We start from the raw sequence: 24743 nt of genomic DNA on the forward strand, positions 1-24743 counted from the left end.
CAAACAGCGGTGCCGGAAATGAAGCACTGAATGATGCATGCACATGAGGAGGAAAGCGTGGAGGGTCAAAAGGGATGGAGTCTTTTTGTCACTGTTGCTGTTGTTTTTATGGTACAGCCACTTTGTACGGGCTTCCTGGCACGTTATCGTCGCCCCATTTAACAATGACGGTGTAACTGCCCTTGTCCTTCACGGTATAGGTGACGTTATAGAGCTTGTTGCCCATGTGCTTGACGTAGACCTCCTCACAGGGAGCATGGGGTCCGTGCACGCCCACCATCAGCATGTTGGTACCTGGATGGAGCGGCAAGAGGGAGATTTAATGATAGTGGTCTACAAAAGCTGGTGGTTGTGCAAGTTTAAATATTCTTTTATTCAGCCAATGAAAAGAAAATGTATGATGTCAGAGAGGTTTCCTAAAATGACAAAGTAACAGAGAAATATTCCTCGTTTCTGCAGTTCATCATGACCTCTGTGATCACATTGTCTTGTGTTTTTTATACATTTTTATACTCTTTTCAGGAAATTAGACTTTATGTTTCTTGCGTAGCATTAAATATTCGAATATTACACTAAGTTTGCAGCTGTCTGCCGAAAGAAAATGAGCAATTTAACATTTACCAGCCATCTATGATGATGATGTTAACAAATTATTTGGTTGAGCCCGAAATAAGTGAGGGAGGTAGTGTAAAAAAATATAGAGAGCTTTGATTGTATCAGAATTTTAGGTTTTTATGATGATTTATTAATGTATTAATCCCTGACTCTCTTCCACAGTTTGTCTTTTGTCTTTTCTTCCTCCCTTCACTAGCAGCCGGTCACAGCATATGGATGCCCCTCTCTGAGCCTGGTTCTGCCGAAGGTTTCTTCCTGTTAAAAGGCAGTTTTTCCTTCCCACTGTCACCAAGTGCTTGCTCATAGGCAGGTGACCTGATTGTTGGGTTTTCACCTTAAAATATAAAACACCTTGAGGCAACTGTTTTGGGGAATTGAAACTAAATTTGGACTTTTATATTGTGAAATATGTAAATCCAGATCCCACTCATTCACTGCATAAAAAACCTGAGATTACTGAGGTCATAGCAGCTTAAAACTACGTGTTAACATACGGTTACAGTGTGAATCATTTAATAAACCTCACTTTGGTGTCTGTATATACCAGTGCTCAAATCCTGCTTTTTTTCTGTATTCACGCAAAATATGTTCGATCTCTATCGCCTCACCTGCTGTGCTGCAGTCGACAGTAAAATTGTTTTTCTGCCCAACCAAAGCCTTGGACAGCCCTGTTCCACGACAAACCACCTTGCTAGCATCTGACGTCATTTTGGATGAGGTGGTAGAAGAGGAGGAGCTGTAAGCACCACCCACTTTGGATGTTTTGGTAACCGTTTCGACCAAGACGGAGGAGGTCTCGTGGAGGCTGTGTCCCCCAGAAAGCCTCGGGCCTGCGGGAGAGAGAAAAAGAGAAAGAGAAAAAAAAAGTTATCTCCAGCCATCATGGCTTAATCCAGACATTACATAACACACTGGGTATTGACAAAGATATGAGGGAGGAAAAGCTGCTGTTTATAGGGAGAGTTTTTCCTCAACGGAAACATTCAAGGAAGCCCAAATTGGAAAAGATTTTATACCACTTTCAAATAAAGTGAACTTTCAGGGACTCTTGGGAGTTGTTTTCAAACTTGAAAGCATTTTTATGTAACACTAATAAAAAAAAATGGGAATTTTTTTTTCCGTCAGCCAGTGACAGGAATATATTGCTGCAGTGCAAGAGAAAAACAGCTTTTATCTAAGATGAACACGGAGAAGCACACACGTGGAAGACGTGACATTTTCATTACTTCTGCACTTTTCAGAGATGCACTTATCTCTCAATCGAAGACCTATCATGCAGATATATACTGTCAAGCACACCTGTTATTTTGGCTTTGAAAGGGCTGCCCACTATGTGCTGTGGCCCGCCGTATTTGATGGTGATGAGATAGTTGCCGGGTGCCATGGGTGTATAGGTGATCTTATAGCCTTCAGGACACTCCCGACAGTCCATCTTGACCTTGGACGGCCCGTCGATGTTGACCGACAGAGTGCCGGAGCCTGCGTTACAGGTTTTGACCACAAACTCTGAGGGTACACCTGTGAGAAGAAAGATGCAGATGTTTGAAGGGCTTCCCCCTTGTTGCAATTGTGCAAGAATATTAACAATAGCAGGAGCACATGGTGGTGAATGGCAGTGAAATGCACCTGTGGTTCCCCCTTGCAGTCCAGGGCCATGTGCAGTCACCATGCCAGGGTCTCCAATAAGCCCTGGATCTCCCACTCGCACTTTGAATGGGCTCCCAGGAATGTGGCATCCATTGAACTTGACATCTATGGAGTGAACTCCGTTCTCTCGTGGAATGAAGCGGATTGCACTCTTGTCTAAAAACACAAGAGGAGACATTTCTGCTCTTATGCTCACAGATGACGCGTTGAAATGAAAAAACCTGAGTTATCTCTGTTGTGCAGCCTACTTAATGCTAAAAGCTGAGGGTGGTGCATACCGCTGTCAAGCTCGGTGACATAGCATTCCTCAGAAGAGCCAGAGGGGGTGTGGACTTTGGCATCAACCACACCTCGGGCGCTGTTGCGCTGCACCATGAAAGATGCCTCTTGGTTCACCTTCAAGTCTTTCTCCTGCAAAAGACAGGTAATAATAGGATCACAAAATGTGTGTGTGTGTGTGTGTGTGTGTGTGTGTGTGTGTGTGTGTGTGTGTGTGTGTGTGTGTGTGTGTGTGTGTGTGTGTGTGTGTGTGCGTGCGGCCCACACATTTAGGGACACAATGTGTGTGACTCATCATGCCTGAACGAGAATAGATAGAGCATTTGCGTGTGAGAGGCAGAAAAGGTCAAAGATTACAGCGAGGCGTTTAGCGTTTTTTGCCCCACAGATGGACAAGAGGTCCTAGCAGACAGAGATAGCGTGACATTTTAAATGCTGCTGTTGCACTTTACCTGCCTTTTTCATTTTCTAGTGCGAGAAAAAGTGCTCTGAAGTGGCATTTCAGTTAACTAAAAATACATGGTTTTAGCATCGTTGGCAGCTGTTACGGAGACTATGAAAGCAAATAAAACAACATCTGTCTGCCACTGACACCGATATCGTGAGCTGTCAGAGGTATCTTTATCTTCAGCTCACAATTTGCTTTCTTGCTTTCACTCAGACGGAAACACAATCACAGCAGAGCAACTGAGTGCTCACATAGCACAGCTTGTGATGCCCCACATTACAGAGGGACAGTTAATCCAGCCCTTCATCACTCGCCAGCATCACAGTATTATATTCATGGGTACTGCTCCAGCGCTGGCATTCAATTACACTTCAAGGGCAAAGTGCTTTTAGAAAGATCTGCAACCAATCGCACATTATGTCACATGCCATCTGCTATTCTACCTTGATATTCTGTGATTGCGTATCTATTTTGTCTGTGATAGCTGCTGAGACAAATAATTAATGTGACTATTGACAGCTGCGTATGTGTGTGTGGAAGTGTGCATATGTGTGCGAGAGCTAACCTGAAGGCTTGTGACAGTGAGCCTGCGGGCCTCGTCTGACAGTGTAGCAATCGGAACGATGAAGGGGCTGTCAGGGATGTGCTCGTTGTTGAACTTGATTGACACCTCGTAGTCACCTGGGGAGGCAGACAGGTTATTTACTTCCACCATCAAATGAAGTGGAGGAGGCTCACAGGAATTACTGAAAAGCTTAGCAGCTCAGAAACAAACACACACACGAGTCGCACTGCTAAAACATGCATGAGGAAAATACCACGGCTGTGTGTGATAGAAGTTCTACCTGGTTCTTTCACTATATAGGAGACACCGCAGGAACCATCTTTTCTGTCCTCAAATGAGATTTCAGCCTTGCTGGGCCCCTCCACGGCAATGGACAGGCCACCAGCACCTGCCTCTCTGGTCCAGATACTAAATTCAGCTAAAGATGATAAAGTAAAGGAGAATGTTAATCTTAAGGAAGAAGAATGTCAAAACACAGTCATTCCCGTTAACAGCATGGCTGTTTACAAACAGGAAACTCACAAGGCGCTCCAGCAACGCCTCTCTCCAGCCCGGGACCGCCTGCGCGGACCTTGTGTGCTCCACCCTCCCCCATGGGACCCACGGTGAACTGGAAGGGGCTACCGGGGACGTGCTGGCCTCTGTACTTGACGTTGACTGTGTGGGGTCCGATTTCCTGAGGGATGAAGCGCACACTGTAGGTGCTGCTGCCTCCATCCACGATGTCGGCGTCCACTGTTTTCCCACTGGGGCTGGTCACCTGAGCTGTCATGGCCTGGGAACCACTCTCAACTGGTAAAACGTCAGATCAGAAACAATCCAGGATATATATAATAGGCATAGAGTACATCGGTGATTTAGCAGGCAGCTAAAGCTGGATTCAGAGCTAGACTCACCCTCAGGTCTGGCAGTGATGCCGGCGAAGCTGCTGAGACTCTCTCTGCCTAGAAAGTCTCCAAAAACATCTCTGAATGGGCTTCCTCTTCCTCCCACCTGAGTGCTCTCCTCCACTCGTACTTCCCTCTTGGTCTCTCCACCGCGGATTTTGCTGATCTCTGTGCGTTCGGTGCGGGTGTAAGTGTGGCTGCTGCGAGTGAATGTCCTCGTTAGCCTCTCCTGAGCTGAAACCATCTGGAACCAGTTTCCTAGAGCAAGGAAGAAGCAGTGAGAGTATAAATGTAAAAATACTGTAGCTTCATTTATTTAAAATCGCTCCCCGTTGTTCCTCTGCTCTCTAACCATTTCTAACTGGCTTCTGTGCTCACCTGGGATCTTAAGGTTAAGACCGCATGTGCTTCCCACTGACGCAATGGATGAGGCCTGTCTCTTCCTAGTAATACTCTCCTTGATCCTTCCCTCTCCGGTCACCTTCACTGTGAAAGGACTTCCTGGAAAGAACACGCACACACACATATGCAGATTTAATTCATTTTAAGATAAAAAAATATCCTCTTTTTTTCCCAAAGTAAAAGATTCTAACCTGGGATGTGCTTTTCTGCAAACTTGATGTTAACAGTGTAACTTCCAGGCTCTGTTGGGCAGTAGGTCACCCTGCAAGTCCCATCCTCCACATCTTCACAGTTGATGTCCACTTTGCTCGGACCCTCAATTGACAGTGCCAGACCTCCGTAACCTAGGCAACAGATTTGACTGTTTATTTGCTTCTTTTTTGTAAAACTATGTCTGTGTGTCATGTACCATTTAAAAAGCATACCTGCATTCCTAGTATCCACAAAGAATTCAGCCATTTCAAAAGTGTGTGCCTCCACCAGGCCTTTACCGAAAGCCTTCACCCTGCTGGCCTCACCAATCTCTGACTGGCCAACCATGATTTTGAAAGGACTGTTGGCCACATGCATGCCATTCTTCCTAACGCTCACTTCATGCTCACCAACCTCCTTAGGAGTGAAAGAGATGCCTGTGGGCATAAAAAGAAGGGTCAGAGGAAAGAAATTCAATGCGACCAACCTGGGAAAAAAAGCCTAAATCCGTCAGGTGAATCTTATCAATCTTCTACTCTTCTTAGTCTTTGTGTAACAGGAAAATTAATATCCCACCGAGGTGTCTGTTGGGCAGTCTCTTAAGTAGGCACGGCTCTTCGTTGCCAGATGGGGCTCTGATACTGGCAGTCAGAGAGCTCAGATCAGTTTCTGCGATCTTTAGGGACACATCGGCCGCTGTGCCGACATTCAGCTGGGATGTTCTGGTTATGGAGTCATCCCCTTAATTAAAAAAAGAGATGATTTAGATCTTTGTCGAGCCATAAATGCAAGTGATAGTTTAAAGATTCAATATATACATCTATGTGTATAGTGTATACATATTATAATGTACTTCCTTACCAGTGATCTTGGCAGTAAAGGGACTGCCAGGAATGTGCTTGTTGTCAAATTTGACAATGATATTGTAGTCTCCAGGTGCTGTGGGCAGGTAGGACACAGTGCAGGTGCCGTCTTTGTTGTCCTTGCAGGTGATCTCAGCCTTGGAGGGGCCCTCCACTGCTAGCGACAGACCACCTGAAAGGGACACAAAAAAAAAACTTCCGCTATGTATTTTTTCTTTTCAGTTGTCTCATAAATATCACTAAAAAAAAAGCGTATGTTCTGCTACCTTCTCCTGCATTCTTCGTGACCACTGTGAAAGTGGCAGCCTTGTTGACCATGCCATAACTCAGACCTGGGCCATAAGCAGTCACCACTCCACTGTTCACTGCATCCACAAAGAACTGCAGAGGGCTTCCTAAAGAGTGCATAACCATCAGCAACCAGTGATTAATACTGCATTTTATATTTTTAAATCTGGAGCAAAATTAATCAATAGCACTAAATTCCGATCCATCCATCCAACATGGTGTGCTGCTGACCTGGTATGTGGTTTCCATCATATTTGATGTCCATTTCGTGCAGGCCTTTCTCCGTGGGCTGGTACTTAATAGTGATTGTGCCATCCTTATTGTCAGTGATGTGTGGGCGAGCAGTCTTGCCAGAAGGCATCCGCACTTCACCTGCAGAGGCAAGACGGTTAAATGTCAGTGACCTAAAAAATAAGATATTTTGTGGGCATGTGTGTGCAGACTTTTTGTGTGTGTTTGTCACACCTGTGATTTCGCCTTGCTGTGGTGTGAAGGGGACGAGAAAGTTAACGGGACGGAAGAGAGGATCCACAGTATCCCGGGGAACGACTGGCTCATTTGTGGCCTGTCAAGGAGCAAGAAAAAATGAACTGTTGGTTTCATTCGACTGAATGTCAGTTTAAAAGCACACAGAACTGTGGCAGCTAGCGAATAATCCTTTACTCACCATCACATGGAAGGGGCTTTTAGGGATGTTTTGTCCCCCAAAGCGGATGGTAATTACATATTTCCCAGGTTCAGGTGCTGTGTAGTAAATGTCAAAGGTGCCATCGTGGTTTTCCACCACATCCATGTCCACCTCCATCCCCTGTGGGGTCAGAACCTTGCAGGTCACCTTGCCTTTCCCAGCAGCCTTGGCATCCACTGTTATAACTGTATCCTCAGAGGTCTGCAGCTTTTGCAGACTTGCTGTTAAGGACAGAGAGGAAAGAAGGATAAGTGGTAAAATGTGCTGCATTGATTCCTGTAAAGTCTTCCAGCAGTGCAGTGCAGATATAAAAGCAAAGCTTTGGATACTCACACACGCCGTGTCCTCCAATAGAAACTGCGGAAATAAAAAAAGAGCATGATGGTTAAAAAAACATGAACATTAAATTAAAATTGCTGATAATATTGTTATTTATCATAAGTATTTTCCTACCTGTGACGCGACATTTGCTGGCATCTCCTGTGGGCAGAGACTGGATACGGTATGGGGAGTAAGGGATCTCATCTCCTCCATATTTAATGGTGATAGTGTAGGGGCCAGTAGAGTCAGGCACATAGGAGACCGTGTATGTGCCATCCCTGTTGTCCTGGATGGTTGCATTCTTTGGCTTTCCCTCTGGGTCCTGTGACCAGACATTTCATGTTATTTTACATAGTGTCTTATTGTTTAGAAAATACTGTGTAATAGGAAGGAAAACCTACCAGAATCTGCACAGTGAGCAGTCCCTCTCCAGCGTCACGAGCATCAATGGTGAACTCAACAGGCAAGCTAGCGGGCACACCTTTGGTATCGAGACCAGGGCCACTGGCACGTACTTTACTGGCGTCGTGCCCAGGCTGAGACATTACCTTGAATGGACTGTTGGCGAGGCCAGTAGCAAATATAATTACATTTTCAGTGTGACAAAAAGGTAGAAATGGGACACAAAAATGTGTTTAGCGCTTCTAAATCCAGACACAAAGAGCAGAGATTTAAACAAGACATCAAAACAAATTGCCTGGATTACTCTTATACTCAGACTCTACCTGTGTGGGACTTCCTGGTCAGCATATTTGACTGCTACAGTGTACGGGCCATCCTGGGCTGGAGTGTAGTGAACTGTGTGGGTTCCATCACCGTTATTCTTCACACCAACAGGCTCCACGGTCCCTAAAAATAAAGACATGCCACATAATTACTGCTATTTGTCACTCACTTGGTGCATTAATGACAGTTTTTCTTATTAATAGAGCCCATTCACACCTGTTGGGCCATAGAGTTTGACATCCAGTGGGGCCTGTCCAGCCTTGGTGCAATCCACAGTGAAAGTCTGAGGAACATGGGCTCTCACTCCAGCGCCCAGACCTGGACCTGAGCACTTTACTTTGCTGGGATCCACGGGATCCTTAACTGGCACACGGAACGGACTGCCGGGGATCGGGTGACCTCCGTAGTTAATATTCACATCGTAGTCTCCAGGAGTGAAGGGCACATACTCCACACTGCAGCTGCCATCTTTGTTGTCCTTGCAGGATATTTTTGCCTCTGAGGCTCCTTCGATGGTCAGACCCAAGCCTCCTGTACCAGCACCCCTGTGACAGAAGCAGACAATTTAAAAAATGTTCACACTGGGGTTCTAATATACTCTCTCTCTGTGTTTTATCCACAAAATACAGAAAAAGAAAAACATTTTAAAGAACATGCAAATATTCTTTATATTCTTTTGTCTTATATGTGGTTCAGCAGTACCTGGTCTCCACGGTGAAACAGTTTGGTTTGTTGGTTATTCCTCCCTCCAGACCCGGTCCAAAGGCACGGACCCGGGTTGGATCACATCCCTCCACCACAGACACTCTGAAGGGACTCTTAGGCACCGGCGCGTCATTATACAGCACTTCAATCAGATGCATCCCTACACACAAACGAATACATCACTTACAGGTCTGACGCCAAACCTCTGTGTCTGCTTGTTTTTAACACAAGAATATATATATATATATATATATATATATATATATATATATATATATATATATATATATATATATATATATATATATATATATATATTCTGTTACTGCTTCTTAAATTATGGGCCAGACAAATTCCCTTTTAGGTAGGTAAACATCTGTTTATTTATAAAAGACACTATCAAAAGCGCAGACGCTCGGGTGAATGTACAAGGCGTTACATCTGTTCCCTATTCATTATTCTGTTACAACATTTTTCTGACAGAGCCCTCTCAGTAGGCCTACACACCAGATTCCCAGCCACACTGCTGTGATATTAGAGCATGTCTGGTGGTAGAGAAGTGCTCTGTGATATCTTTGCTTTGTGCTATAGGTCTCTATTAATATCCCCTGTCATTCCCCTGCTGTACTGCTGTGTGCAGGCAGCCTTCAGCACACATACATACCTGGTTAAGAGCTTCTGTGCGCACTATTTATAAAACAGAGCCTGTCTGACTCTCTGCTTCCCTGCTCTCTGCCCCTCACATCATTGCACCACTGCATCATTCTGTATTTATACCCCCCTCTCTCTCTCACTCGCTCTTTCTTTTCCATCTCTTTAGCTTTATTCCCAAATGGCGCCCAATGCAAGCAACTGTTAGCGATTTTTTTCTGTCTGTATGAACTCTTTCACATGCCCTGTCCATGTAAAATCCTCCATTTATCTGCATCGGGTCAAATCTGGACATTTTTCACCACAGTTTATGTATGATCTAACATAATGACTGCTCCTACCATCCTCGAACGCCGTATATTCCACTCTGTAGGTGCCGTCTCCCTTGTCAGTAATGTAGGTGTCTGTATTGGTGCCAGAGGGGTTGATAATGTCAACCTTCACGTGATTTCCTCCAACCTTGTTGAGGGCGCGCGCATCCACAATGAAGTGGGTTGTGACTTCTCTGAGAACACCTAGAGAAGAAAATAGGCCTTCAGGTGCTGAGATATTAGATATCTTTACTAATACTTATTTCTGGGCAGTTGGCATATATGTTAAGGCGGTAACGACCAATAAAACAAACCTTTATGTCTACAATGTAATGCAGTGATTTATTTTGAGGTGATTTTGTCATGTGTACCTCTGGGCTCCACTCCAGGCCCGTAGACGAGAACACCCGTGGTGTCAACAGAGGGCTCGACCTGCAGGACCTTTGGAAAGTGGGGAATCACGTTTCCGCCGTACTTGATCGTGATGGTGTGTGTGCCGTGGAAGGGTGGGATGTATGTGACAGAAAAGGTGCCTTCAGCCGTTTTCTGGATGTGCACTTCCGCCTTAACCCCAGTCTCTGACACAATCTCGATAGTGAGCTCGCCGTCGCCTGCTCTGGTACAGTCCACAGTAAAGGTCGCTGGTTCACCCGCCTTGGCCCTCTCTAGACCGGGCCCACTAGCCGTCACCTTGCTGGGGTCAAAGGCTGGGCGGACTGCAGCTTTGAAGGGAGAGCCTGGAATGTGCTGCTCTGCAAACAGGATGTTGATGGCGTACTCGCCGGGCTCAGTGGGCAGGTATGCGACTGAGCATGTGCCGTCACCGTTGTCTTGGCACTCAATTTTTGCCTCGCAGGGACCTTCCACCGTGAGGCCGAGCCCACCTGCACCAGCTCCTTTTGTGTCAATAGTGAATGGAGCTGGTTTACCCACAACCCCTCCCTTCAGACCTGGGCCGAAGGCTCGCACCTGTGATGCAACAGTCAAGTTAGTTTGCGGGAGATGGTAGAGAAACATGTCTTCATACATAGTGCAGAAATCTATACAATTTTCATGATCTTTTACCTTTGATGGATCAGCAGGCATTACTGCTTCAACCCCAAAAGGGCTTCCCATCACAGGGTTCCCATCATAGCTGACATCAACCTTGTACTGCCCCTCTTCTGGGGGAATATACTTCACACTGTGAACGCCTTTGGCTTTGTCTGATTCCAGCTTGCACGGGATTGGTCGGCCAGAGGGCGAGGTCATCTTCACACCTACGTTGCCCTGCCCACCAGCGTCCTTTGTGTTAACTGTGAACTCCTGATCCTTTCCAACCTCCACTTCTGCATGAAAGAGCACAATAAATTTACATAAAACATGTAATTATACAGTTAACTGGACTATAGATGTGTGATGGGTTATAACTTACTGGTATCTAATCCCTCCACTTTCACTTTTCCAATATCCATAGCTGGCGACACTGTGATGTGGAAAGGGCTCTTGGGAATGGGATCTCCTCCGTGAGTCACGGATATTGTCATGTTGCCCTAAAAAATAAATAAAAAAATTTAAAAAACACCAGAAGAAGAATGAGTATTTAATAATGCATGGCACTACTGTGAATAATTCCTTTTCTAATCTAACTGGACATCGAGCAGAGGTCCGCTGTACCTGTTGAAGAGCCGTGTACTTGACAGTGTAGGAGTAATCGTGGTTATCGATGATCTCAAAGTCACGAACTGCCTCTCCTGGGCCTGACGCAGCAAAATGCACCTCAGGCTTGGCCTTGCCAGCTCCCTTTGTGTAGATATTGAAGTGGGTTGGAGTGCCCACCTCCACACCTGAAACGCACATGCGTCTTGTCAAATTGTTCTATTACTTTGTATCAAAGCTAGAGCATTAAAGCAATGTAACGGAAGTGGTTGCGAATGTAAATACCTATACAGTGTAGATGTCACGAAAGCTCACCTGTCTTGTTGAGGCCAGGCCCTTCTGCTCTCACCTTTCCAGCATCGTGGGAAGGATCCACTTTCACTTTGAACGGACTTACTGGAATTTCCTGGGGAATACAATTACCAAGTAATGAAAATGAAAACTACTGATAATTTTACGGCCCGGCCCCCTCAGCTCAGGCAAAAACTGTTTTCTTACCTGATCTGCAAACAGCACCATGATGGTATATCGGCCTGGACCGGGTGGAGTGTACTTGACAGTGAAGGTGTCATTGTCATTCTTGATGATGTCAAAGTCGATGTCAGCCTCGGCAGGCCCAACCACCCCCGGGGCGCATTTTATTCCAATGCTGATGTCCCCTAACGGTGCATAACAATGAGCACAGTTCACAAAGGTTATTTAAAAGTTGAGCGTGTGAATATATTGAAGCAGTCACTCAACTCCTCTGGCTTTATTTATAAAATACTGTCATCCATTTCAAATAAATTCAGCTTCACAGATTCACTTATTCTTCTCTTTCTGTGCTCTACATTTTTTTTACATTTGCATGGTGCAGCACTAGTTTCTTTAGGGTCGACTAAACTTAGGAGTGTTTTTGTAACCACCCACATCATTTCCTTGTTCAGGCTCACCTTGCCCAGCCTCACTGCAGTCCACAGTGAAATATGTTGGCTCGTTAGCCTTGAGCCCCGTCTTCTCTACTCCGGGCCCATAGACCTTGACTCTGTCTGGATGAGACCCCTCTCCAACCAGCACCTAATGAATTCACAGTGTACTTGAAGCAGATGCAATTGATTGAAGTACAACCACTGCAGTCCTCTTATTTTGTCTATATCTGGTGAAGTATCATCCTATTAAATAGACTTAATTTCGAGAGCGGTATAAAGTCATGTGTGCGCGCGTGTGTGTGTGTGTACATCTACAAGTCTCTTACCCTGAAGGGGCTGCTGGGCACATTGACCTCGCCCCAGGTGATGATGATGGTGTGTTTAATGGGCTTGACAGGAGTGTATACACAGTGAAATGTGCCATCTCCCCTGTCAGTGATCTTGATGTCTATGGTGGAGCCTTCAGCATCCTTAGTGGATACAAAATCTTGTCAGGTCTGGCTTGTACACCCCACATGAATATAAGTGACCCACTCCTATGAATGCAAAACAAGGATTCCAGGCCATACCTGTGCGTAGATCTTGAGTTGACCCTTCCCAGCCATGCGGGCGTCAACAGTGAATTCGGCCGGTTTGTTCACAATGACACCAGTCGGCTTCAGGCCTGGACCATAAGCTTTCACCTTGAAATACATTATTTGGGATGCAGTTGAAGATCTCGGCGATGTGATTTGTACTTTCTCAGTTTATAAGTGATATCAGCTAGAATTACCTTTTCAGGGAAAACATCATTGGCTGCGGGCAGAATGTGAGCCATGAAGGGGCTGTCCTTGATGTCTTCATCGTCACAAATGACATGGACAGCATAGTCACCGGGCTCGGTGGGCCAGTAGCGTACGTCACAGGAGCCATCGCCCTTATCATCACACTCAATTTTAGCTTGTGATGGGCCTTCAATCGAGAAGCCTGAGAAAAATGAAGCATTCACACGTATAAAGCTCAGATTTAAAGCACTGAAGAATGGTATTACTTTTCTTTCATAAGAGCTTGCATAACCTGCACACATCTTACCCAGCGTTCCAACTTCAGTGCCAATGGCCTCTACCACAAAGTCAGCAGATTTTCCCACCATGCCAGTCTTCAGACCAGGACCCCAGGCCCTCACCTTCTGAAAACCTGCCTCCGCACCCACCTGAACTTCGAAAGGGCTGTGGCACACAAGAAGAAAAAGAAGTATACACAATATTACCTGGCACAAATGTGATCGCGCATTATTAATGAATCGCTGAAGGCAACAATAGGACCCTACCTGCGTGGGATGGGCTGGCCTCCCCAGGTGATGGTGATTGTGTATTTACCAGGTTTAAGGGGGTAATATTCACACTCATACACGCCGTTCCCCACATCTCGCACTTTCACTTGCTCCTCTGCTCCAGCTGAAAAGGAATAATATCAGCTCAGACGCATTTTATGCATTTCGTTTTGTTGTTTAGTGCCGTATCATACGCGTATGTGAATGCAGACAAAGGGCCCAAACAAAGGAAATCATTCTAAAAATGCACGAGGAGGAGTGATGCAGAGAACAGAGCTGTCTGACTCACTTGGTCCTTTGACTGAGACGCTCAGTGCACCGCTGCCGGCTCCCTTGGTGAAAACTTTGAAGTCTGCAACCTCCTTTACTCTCACACCTGTAGGCTGAAGCCCTCTGCCAGTAGCTCTGCAAGCGTTTGGGTTTATGGCTGAAAGGAATAACAACAAGTGTGAGAAAAATATTCAGCAGCAAAAAAAAGCAGAGTAGCCAAGAGCTGATTGCAGCAATGTTAGTAGCAAATTCCAATTGAAGTGTTGAAGTGGGATTCCACAAATGTTGACAGACTGAACCTGTAAATGAGAATGATGCTTTCTGCAGCACAAATTTCAGTGCAGTGCTCCACAAAATATTGACACATTACGGGGCATCAAGGAAGCATCCGGCAACATTTCAGTCAGTCACTCTGAAATGTTGAGGGCAGGCTTTGAATGGAATATTGGCTGAGGCAAATGCAGCCATGATGAAAACAAACATGTCGACAGCACAAGCACAGATATTTTAAGAGAGAGGAGCAAAGACAGGCAGGAAGTGGCTGAAATTCTAACTGGGAAAAACTGCAAACTATGTGTACAACACTGCATTTCCTCTCTCTCTCTCTCTCTTTCTCTCTGAACATGACTAAACCACCAAGCTTCAGGACACGGGACGATAGAGCAGGCGGCCAAGCATGGCATAAAGCCACGGCACCAAAAACTCAGAGGAAAGCACAGAGGGGCATCTGCAGGGCCTGGCGCACAGGATTGCACTGTGTCAATCTGGCTAGGCAAGAGGCACAAGCTCCTCCAATGAGACAATACTAACTTGGACGGTCAGGTTTTGGGGGAGGAGCCCCCGTCGCACCCTTCGCTCCAGGAGGGGTGCGCACTGACTGAGGAGTTATCGGCAGTGGCGCTCCCTTGGGAGGAGCAACAGTTGGAGCTAGAAATGACAAATAGGAAGGATTATGGACTTTACAGGGTGGCTGTTTCCAGGATAAATAAAGTTGACTGCAGACTGTGATGGATTGATCAACGCGACACTTACAGCACGGTAAGAAATCAGATTTGTGTGACACTAATTTACAACACAGACAGATGGCTCACCCTCTGCGATGTTGACAGTAAAAGGGCTCTTGGGGATCTCCTGGCCTGCGAAGAGCACATGAATCTTGTGAGGGCCCTCCAGAACAGGACGATAGGTGCAACGGAAAACACTGTCCCCTTTGTTTTCCAGGATGAGCTCCACCGTGTCCTTTTTGCCTTGAGGATCGACGATGACCACACTGACATCGCCATTACCAGCACCTACGTTTGCCAGAAAACCATTGATTATTGGAGGACTGTCGTTTTCTATATGATTTCAGTAAGCAGTGGGTGTTTTTTTCATGCTTACCAGCTGTGTAGATGTCAAAGTATGTGGGTTTGTTTGCCACATTGCCTGTGGGCTCCAGACCTGGTCCCCTGGCCTGGACTTTGCTCGGGTCCCCTAAAGCTTTTGCCACATTCACTGTGTACGGGCTCTTGTCAATGTCCTGGCCTGCAAACAACACTTTCACCTAATGTTGAAGGAAAAAACAAGACAAATTGAATACAGAGTCCGTTTTATCCTGTCGTGACCGTGTTTATAGTTAAAACACATAATAAATATTGCCAGTGGGCTCTCACCTTGTGAACTCCCTCAACTTTAGGAACATAGGTGACAGTGTAGGTTCTGTTTTTGTCATTGTTGGGTTTTACTTTTGCCTGAAGAACAAAAAAGTCAAAGTGAGAGACATTTAGTCAAAGATGAGCCAATTTTTTTGTGTTGTTGCAATGGTCACAATGTAATATTCATAAACTGTATATAAAAGCTGGCCATATCTTCAATTTCTGAAAAGTGACACCAATGTGTCTGCCTTCAACCAGCGCTCTTTCTGATTACTAGAGGTGGGAATACCCATACAACCCACGGTACTCAGCATATTGCAGTTATTAGTATTTTGCAATGGATGATTAGGATAACGGTTAAAGCTAAGTGTGTCCAGTGTTTGTTGTGTGCATTCGAGCTGATTCAATGTAAGTTTACTCAGCTCGCATCATCTCAGGATGGTGGTGTATGAGATGAGCCCTCTTGCTCACTGTATTTCCAGGGAACTTAAATGTATTTGATAAAATATCGAGTTTTTTATCGACACAAAGTTGCCAGACAAAATATTTTTCCCTGCCCCTACGACCTACTGTTCTGTCTGCTATGAGTCCATATTCAATTCAGTTCAATTTTATATACACCACAACAGTTTCCTTAAAGTGCTTTATATTGTAAGGTGGAAACCTCAACATTCAGACAACCCTCTATGAGCAAGCCCTTAGCGACACTGGCTGGAGTGAGGGAAGGGAGACGGGACAAGGACAGGACAGGATATGGGTGAAGTCACTGTAGCTACACCCATCTTTTATATACAGTCTATAGTCAGATTAGGCATCTACAGAGTTAGAAAATCTTGCCTTTCCAGAACTGAGAGGCATGACAGGCTTTACACTTCTCCTTGATTAATCACGCTTACTGCCTGCTGCTAATGCTTGTTAGTGATTTCCACGTACGTGTGTATAATACTGGCTGTCGTGTGTTATTCCATTTGACAGTTTCACCTAACTACACCAGGAACATCGTTCCTAATTTGCTTTGGCATGTTGACAGTTGTATACAGACAAGCAGTAGAAAAAATCTCACAGAAGTGACAGAACTTCCACGGAAAACTAAAAATATTTCCCATCTATGTTTTTCTGCTGGGATGCAGCTTTTGTTTTGGTCCATTATGATGAGACGCAGCAGTAGTCATACACAACACCCATTTTTTTGGTTTCAAACCAATGCCCCAGTGTCACCTGGATTAGGTCATTTCTGGGCTGACAAAGTGAGGTCTAAATTTAGCATTAGGGTTAATAATTCAATAATTTGACTGATAATGGCACTAAAGAAAATGTAAACCTACAGTTTGGTACCCTGTACCTTTTTCCTGAGGGCATCATCTCATACTCGTTATGAAGGATGTGATTTTTGTCCTTAGTAATTTTCAGAGCCTGCTTTATCACTGACTCTTCAAATACCTCCTGGAGGGATGATGAAGGGGGCATGCCAACTATCTTTCCAGCCCTTTAATCAAATTTTGAATTTGGGGCTCTGAGCTTGACGAGCTTGCCAAACAACCCTTGGGTATCATGTATGACTCGCCTCCTCTTTGTGTCCCTCTGGATCCTCCACGTAGACCAGGACTTCACCACTGCCAGCTTCCAGAGTTTCCACAGTGAACACAGCTGGTTGCAGTACCTTGTTTCCATGAGGCTCAATGCCTGTGATATAAATATAGAAACACGAGGCATGTTTTTTCTTTCTCATCAGAGCAAACAAATAGGCCCCTCTAGATTACAATTATCCAATTAATATAAAGCATTGAGCTTACATTGCTGTGCAAGGCAGGCAAATGCAGTGAGAGTACAGAAAATAAATTTTTTAATGCAATCGGATAAAATATGAGTTTCTTTCACAAAAGCTTGGGGCAATGCAACACTTACAGACAACCAAATGCAACAAAGTGATGCACCACCAAAAAAGAAGTATTAAAAGGTTTCCCTGAGGGAACACACTTGTGTTACTGCTAAATTATCTATACAGTAACAGTACCTAGCATCACTGTTTTCAAGACTGAGAAGGTGAACATTCATTATTCATGTCATAGTACTTGTACGAAATGTTGTGAGCTGTTCATTCATTCATGTTGGGATGCCCACCTGGTCCATAGGCTTTGGCCTTGTTTGGAAAAAGCTGTCTGGGCTTGAGAGGAGCTCCAGGCTTCAGTTTTGCCTTAGGGAACTGAGACAGGTAGGTCATCACCGAGTGCTCGTCCACATCTGGGTCGACAATTTCCTCGGGGGCAATCACCTGAAGCGTAGAAATCGGCCAGCGTTAAAGCGGTTAGTCACACAAACTGGCTGACCTTTTCTGTGGGAAAAATTTGGTGTTCATTAAAAAACTGTTTTCAATTACAGACGACACGGTTTCGCTTTTAAGCAAAGACCACGATGACAGCTGTGACCATAAAAAGACAGCACGGCTTTATTTATGTCTTAATTAAACATACTGTCTTTTTTGCAACAAGGGTTTTGGGTTACTCTTTATACACATTTGCCTTATTAAGTATAGTGCAGTGGGATTTAATGAGGATTAAAACTTATTTATTCCCTTCACCCCTGCTCCTCTCCACCCCTTTAGCACTTGTTTGCCTGTCTATCACACACTGGCACAAAGCCCTGCGCCACACTGGTTATATTTAACCTCAGGACAGCAGGGTTAAGGATTGTTGCCCTCAATAAGCCAGCAAGGGGGGGATTTATTCTGAGCCAGACCTCTCCCACATCTCCTTAACAACACCACAATGGAATCCAGCCCCCAGCCCTGCAACGCCATGACATACAGCCCCTGGCTATCTCACCAATGCTAAGCCTCATGGAGAGTAACTAACCCTGTGCCTTAGACAAACAAGTAAACAACGCGCACGGTGCACATTTCAATACGGAGACTGGGTCTTACAGACGGGACTGAAAATATCGCACACTTCACATTGTTATTCTGATGAACGCAGGCATATTTACACCTCAGTTTCAGAGGCTGGCTCGGAAGGTGTTAAGAAATCTCACACCTCCACAAATTCACAAAATGAAACTCCTACACACTCACTTACTAAGAGCTACAATAAACTAAATGGAAATATTAGACCTGAGCTGGGTAATAAATATTTCATGGCATCCTCCAGCATAATCTCCCTGGAAAAAACTTTGGTCTCTTTATAGTTCTGTTGTTTTTCCCCCCACTTCAGTGTTGCCTTCCATGTGTATGAGATCTGTTTGCATTTGCAAATTAGGCTTCGGTTTAATCTGCCAGTAGTTGGTTTGTTCTCTCTGAACCTATGTCCCATGAGTATAGCTAAGTTGCCAATCAGAAAACTGAAGAAACACTCTTGCTTTTCATGTTGCATTGTTTCATGAGATCAGCCCCACCCAGCGTCTATCATGCATCTTACCTGTGGCACACCCAGCCAGTCATCAGCCTGTTGCATGGCTTCTCTGGCATTCTGCACAGGCTTGTTTGGGTCCCAGTCTGCCCAATCCGGACACAAACCTGACAGGACGCAAAAAGGCAATTTAGCTCTGGAATGACTGACGTAGGCGGTGTTAAACTGCACATGGTATAATAGGGCCATTTGGGTTGTCACTACTATCTCTCCAACACCTCTAACTACAACAGCGACTGACCTTACCCGCACTTCTGCTCTACAATCTCTCAGGACTGTTCAAAAGAAACAGCTTCGACAGACGCAGTGGCTAGCCTGCTCTGTGCCGCTAATGCCTAAATTGGATTAGTGTTGGCAATGGAGTGGCCACTCACTCAAAAGGCCCACGCAGGCACACCACAGAATACCATTATCCAATTAGTATGGACAAAGAACTATTGTATTAACAGGGTTGAGTTTACATGTGTCTAAAAGCAAGTTTTTTTCAGCACAACGCAAAATAAACCTTTATAAAAATGTCACGTGAGAGATGTCAGGGAGTTCCTGCCACCATGCTACGCTTGATGCTTTTAAGCCATGCCGTAAAGGCCATTTTAACACCAAAGGAGAAAAGAGCATCTATGCTTTAGTTGTATGAAAACTGGACAGTAACAGAAACTGTAGCTAACTGCATGTCAAACAGGATATCCTGTTGTTCAAGGTCAAGGTAACTAATGAACCAGCTCCTTGTACTTTGGGACGTGAAGTGGAAGCAGAGCCTCTGTGTTTTGGTTTTTCAGAACAGAGCTAGTTTCATCAGCTACCCTGCTGTATTTCGCTGACAGGACCTTGTATGGTCAGTGTTGCAGCACAGTGTTTGAAAGATGCGTCTCCCCAGATCAATGGCTCATGTAAACACAGTTAAACATGGTGTTGTACACTTCTCTTGCTACTCCTCCACCTTTCGCTCTGTAAAGCACAGCTAGAAGTGGGTTCTCTAGTGTTCATTGCTGGACACAGAAGCCTTAACTGGCAGAGATTCACATTGCGGCCTTGTGGTCTTTGGATCTGTGGCTTAGGCACCTCCCTGTGACAGATTATTCTGCATTTTGATGCAGGGCCAAGCATCCCCCTTGACAGAAGAGGAGGAATGATGCCCAAATTTGGGGGTGTTGTGTAGCAGCAAAGCTATAAACACTAAAGCTGGGCCTGGGCCTCAGGGCCTGATACAGTGAGGTTGAAGGCTTCAGTGACTGTGGGACAGCTGGCGGGGACATCCTCCGGTCATCAGCAACCTCTCTGCAACCCCATGACACTACCTGTTCTCCAGAGACAGATTACACTGGCTGACGTCTGAATCTGAAACGAGATGCGTGTTTGTGTGTGTGTGTGTGAGTGTTAGACAGAGAAAGAGTAAGAGAAACCAGGCCCCGATTTCTAAATGAGGAGACGAATTCTCCTGAGGAAGTGATAGCGTTTCAAATGGGCACATGCCCGACCTCAAATTCCACTAAGAAAAACTGCCACGCAACAAGCCTGTCAACAGACGCTGTGCATATTCTGACTCAGCACTTGCACGACCTGACCTGTAGAGTCAGTCGATGCCACTACAAGCTTCTTACCAGGGGCACAGTTGTCAACCAGAGCTCCCAGGGCTTTGCCATCCCGCCAGTCACGGTTGAAATTGTTGATTGGCAGCTGAGGCACCTTGTTCTGTATCCAGCCCAACAAGCGCTGCTTCGGGGTCAGCTTTTTGGCCTCCTCGTCGTCCTCGTCATCCCACATGGGCATGGAGATGGAGTAGTGGAGGATGAGAGTCCAGATAAGACCCAGGATCAGCTTTAGATTCCCATCCACAATGGCTTTGCTATCTGTAGTTGGACAACAGTGACAGCGGAGTTCATGAGGATTTAGAACTTGCTAAAAAAAATCAACACGATAAACTTTCAATCTCTGTTTTCATGCTTATGGGCCATCCTGATAAGATACTAGATAGATTTTAGGATAGTAAGATGTAAGCATAAGTGTAATCTATCAAATAGTGCTCCCCTGGCATTCTGCAGAGTTGACCAGGCTATTTTGGGTAAAAATATAAACAATGATGATTGACTGCTGAGAAGACAAGAATCTAATGCTCTTCCCTGTCCCCCACCACTCACCCCACCCCCCAAGTCCCTTTCTCTCAGACAGCTGTCTGGCTGAGGACCCCTGACAATCTGTCATCCAGTCACAATGGTAGTCTGAAGATAGTGACAGCTGAGGATATGTGGAAACGGATCCCTCTCTGCATAAATACCACTTGGATTTCAATTACCTCCTGAACTTGTTGCGCGAGAGTGCGATAAATCAAATAGATGGAGATTAGATTCATTGACAGTTAGCGTGCGGCTCATTTCCTGAAGTTCATGACGGGAAAGTTTGTCAAATAGCTCCCGATAACATCCACTCTAATTTTCGAACTTCAGCCATTTAAGCCAAATAACCTCCGACGAGAGGCAGGACTTTAATGTGTAATCGACTAATCTCATTTGATACACCCCACTTAATTCACCGAGGCTTTAATAACGAGGCGCCTCTGATGCCAGTTGTTTATCACAAGAGCGTTTTATTGAGACTCTTCTAACTTTTCATAGATCTGCACCCCCCGACCCCCCTCTCCCCCCCCCCCCCCCCCCCTGTCAGAAGGCAGTGTTTGATGTGTCGCTGTCTGACTGACAGAAGCAGGTGGCACAATGTGGCACAGTGTGGTTTTGATCCCGCTGTGTCCGGCACCAGCGTGGTCAGAGAGACAGCCATCAAATGGCATCTAGTTACACATGGTGACACATGAGCATCTAAGCCCGAGGTGATTTGTTTTTTTATGTTATTTTATATTTTTCTTTGTGTCTCTGGGTCACTGTAATGAGGCTGAGACATTATCTCGAGACGGCTGCAGTAACCCCATAGCGCTGCATGAAGGGAGATGGTGCTAGGAAGCAAAATGCCAGGGCTGTTATTATCACGCCCTGTTTCTGTCAAAGCAGTCTGACCTAAAGTGTGTCTGTACAGCTGCGACAACTGTGCCAGACACACACAACCATATTAACTCCTAGACACAATATTCAGGACATGTACTCTGCTAGACTTTGAGGTAATGCCTGTGATTGTGGCCTGTTCTTCCCTGTGATGAACAGAACTCCTGTGATTTGAGAGATGAGTGTTTTCCCCCAGTGTCATCGCGCACACCCGTAGTGCTCTTTCATTTGGACACGCTGTGGCCTTCACAGTCCAACGGCCAAAGCTTCAGATATGCCAGGAATTTCACTCAAGTGTGTGGCAAGGATCATTAGACACCAGAGCACAGAAATGTAATAAATACTCTCATTTATAAAACACAGGGTTGTCTACTGTCAGTATGGTGAAGCCATATGTCATCTTAGTTTTCATTTAGACCTAAAATTCTCCTCCCTGTTTGTTAAATATCTTTAAGAGGTGGCTTTCTGTTCACTCTGCTGGAGAAAAGTCTTTCTATTATGACCCTGTCGACGTGACAAAAACATCTACAAATCCACAACAATTTATTGTACCTTCAGCTCTCTGCAGCACTGTCTGATCCTCAAATCCCACCACAGTTAATCCTCACCTCACATACGTTGCTGATGGCTCTGGATAGAAATTGGCTATCAGTAGAGAGCCTCTGTGAGTTCTTTCTGAACCTTGACCTGACGGAGACAGCTGCCTGTGTGTCCGTGTGTGTAGCTGCTGTCCGCATGTATGAAGTGTGTCATTCTCATTAGCGCAGTCCTACTGAATTTCCAGGCCGTAATTTACCACACTGCTGCAGTGCGAGTAAGCAAAAGTAACAGTGTTGAGGCGCCGGGTTTTGGCCCTGGCACAAGTTAATGACCTCAGTGGCACCTCCACAATAATTTTCCAGTGAGCTGGTGACCTCTCTCAGCACTGCCTTCAAGGGGCCTGCAAAAGCCATGTTATTGCTGACTGACACCTGGCCTGATAACATACCAAAATAGAGTGTGTTTGCCATGGTCCTCTGTATGTTTTAGGATCTAGGCGACATAAATTTCTTTTTCATAACTTGTTCCTAAGTAATAGTGGCCTGTTAGGGTTTTAGGACAACAGTGAACTTTCCAAACAGCTAATAGAGCCCAAGGCTGGCTTACCTATTGAGACCAGTTTGATATGTTCTCTGTCCAGGAACTCTAGTGCCACAGAAACATTTTCCAGTTTCATCTGACGGAAGTTGGGTCTGTTGTGGTGCTTTCTGTACATTTTCTTCTGGCTCAAAACTTCCAAGAGCGAAATGAGCTTCAGCCCATCACTAAAATCCTTCTGCAAGTCGGTGACGGTCTTGTTAACGCACTTGAGGTGCTCGTTGCACCACCTGGTGAAGGTGTTCTGCTGGATCTTCTTCCACGGCGCGTCCTCGGCCAAGTCCTTCTCCGTGGCGGGCATCTCGTCCTCCTCCTCTTCCCCGAAATCAGTGGCCTGGTAGTACTGCGGGGGCAGCTGGTCGTCGCCGTAGTTGGTGCTCATCATGATGGCTTTTTCCGCGTCCACTTTTATACCTCGGTGACACTTGTGTGTTGAATTGTGCGCAAAAAAAGAAAAAAACTTTAGCGGCTCGGTGGCAAGCGCGCTCTCGCGGAGGAAAGTTCAAACTCGGATGAGTTACACACAAAAAAAAGCAGCTTAGAGATTTTTCGGATGTACGTGCGAAGAAGCCTCTGGTGTCAGTGATGGATTAAATGATCCGAATCACAACGTGCAAGACAGCTGGTCGTCTGTTTTGTTTTTTAATTGGCACCCTCCTGATAAGTCGTCCCTTTTAATATGGCCCACGGGGGGAAAGAATGTCGCTTTTTCAAGTTTCGTGGCAGGTGAGCTGGAACAGCACCGTTAAGAGTTCCCTCTGTTTTAACTTGAAAGTCGGGTGAGGAGAGAGATGGGTTTATAAAGGACCCCCCGGGCCACGTCACCCAGCGTCTGTGATCATAGTCTATTTGCTAATCCACGCGGATAACGGGAGTCGGTTTACGGGGAAGATGGGCCAGTGATTGGTCAGACATTAGGCAGCGCAACAGTTGTGGCATGCTGCTTATTTTTAGGCGCTCCTATTTGGGCTGTTGAGGGGGGGCGGCTGGGGCTTGCCGATTGTTGTGAATGTGTTATGCAGCTCGGGGTCCAAGTGGCTGAACCACTGAACTAAGAAAAGAAAATGAAACGTGCCCTGAGTGTCTCAATGGCTCTTTTTTTTTTTCTAACGATACAGAAAAGTAGGGCTTTACATCCTGAAAGTCCCTCATTGTGGCCTGGGACAAAACATCTTAAAGGATGAGGTCACAGAGGTGAAGATGAAGTCGCTGCATTACGTGGGGTTGACTGCTATCTGCCACCACTGAGTGAAATACATCTGTGTGCAGGCAAGCAAAGCTCAGAAAAGCTCGTGAGATGATGGTTTTGAGTTATTGTCTCTCTCAGCTTTCAAATTTCAAATTTTAAAAGCCAACCCCTTTGTGGGTCAAGGTTATCCAGCTACATGAGTAGAGTTTCATCTCCAGCTCTGATCAGTGACAGCACGATATCAGCACCTGATGAACAGTGTGTTTGTGAGAGAGAGAGTGGGAGTGTGTGTGTGGACAGCATCAGCTCACTGAAAAATTGATTATCTGTATTCTAAATGAGTAGGTCAGAATAAACACCAGGCTTGCAGCGGCTTCAAGGATTGTGGTGGTGCTGTGACTCAGCACTGACATGGCAGTGACACCAGATGCCAGCACCAGCCTTGATGAAGTAGTGGGAGGTAAGTATAACTGTGACACATGCAGATGGCATTTACAAGATACTCAGTATGGACACAGCACGGGGTGCCCATGGTGATCTCCCACCTGCTAGTAAGATACCTTTTAACACTGTTGTTCCACTCAACAACGACGTGTTCCAGCGCTTCATATAAATGACATATGTTGTGAAGTTACTGTAAATTTGACATTTTCCTGCAGCTGAAAGAGTCAGA

At 45.5% G+C, this 24743-nt stretch overlaps 1 protein-coding gene across 2 annotated transcripts; it reads right to left on the reverse strand.

The window, feature by feature from the left end:
- On the reverse strand, nt 1–23693 carry LOC146665099 (filamin-C-like). Of its 2 annotated transcripts, XM_085412553.1 has the most exons (47): nt 22891–23693; nt 20353–20601; nt 18761–18858; nt 17472–17622; nt 16915–17033; nt 15369–15446; nt 15097–15259; nt 14808–15008; nt 14527–14643; nt 13736–13873; nt 13444–13570; nt 13206–13342; nt 12907–13100; nt 12704–12817; nt 12461–12604; nt 12159–12282; nt 11725–11885; nt 11542–11632; nt 11245–11414; nt 11003–11120; nt 10654–10916; nt 9960–10557; nt 9619–9792; nt 8624–8786; nt 8138–8466; nt 7921–8044; nt 7597–7753; nt 7328–7517; nt 7208–7231; nt 6854–7095; nt 6652–6751; nt 6418–6558; nt 6165–6293; nt 5897–6070; nt 5612–5776; nt 5269–5472; nt 5035–5187; nt 4820–4942; nt 4451–4699; nt 4077–4346; nt 3835–3972; nt 3555–3670; nt 2541–2673; nt 2242–2418; nt 1915–2133; nt 1224–1445; nt 1–294 (listed from the first exon to the last, which is right to left on the reverse strand). In XM_085412553.1, the coding sequence occupies exons 1-47, from the start codon at nt 23264–23266 to the stop codon at nt 107–109; spliced, it is 8235 nt and encodes a 2744-aa protein (XP_085268679.1). In that variant the 5' UTR covers nt 23267–23693; the 3' UTR covers nt 1–106. The 2 variants fall into 2 exon arrangements, with proteins under 2 accessions (XP_085268679.1, XP_085268678.1); XM_085412552.1 differs by lacking the exon at nt 14527–14643 and having other exon boundaries at nt 22891–23692.
- Nucleotides 23694–24743: the final 1050 nt, after the last annotated feature.

This window comes from Rhamphochromis longiceps, linkage group LG7, assembly GCF_057381845.1.
Source record: "Rhamphochromis longiceps isolate RC_006_pf linkage group LG7, R_longiceps_female_GT1.1, whole genome shotgun sequence".
Classification (NCBI taxonomy): Eukaryota; Metazoa; Chordata; class Actinopteri; order Cichliformes; family Cichlidae; genus Rhamphochromis; species Rhamphochromis longiceps.

Coding starts and splice junctions, on each gene's coding strand:
- LOC146665099 (XM_085412553.1), bottom strand. CDS start 23,266: ATGATGAGCACCAACTACGGCGACGACCAGCTGCCCCCGCAGTACTAC. Junction 15,260..15,368: donor AAGTTGAGGGAGTTCACAAG/GTGAGAGCCCAC, acceptor CTTCAACATTAG/GTGAAAGTGTTGTTTGCAGG. Junction 6,752..6,853: donor AAAGCCCCTTCCATGTGATG/GTGAGTAAAGGA, acceptor GCTCCTTGACAG/GCCACAAATGAGCCAGTCGT.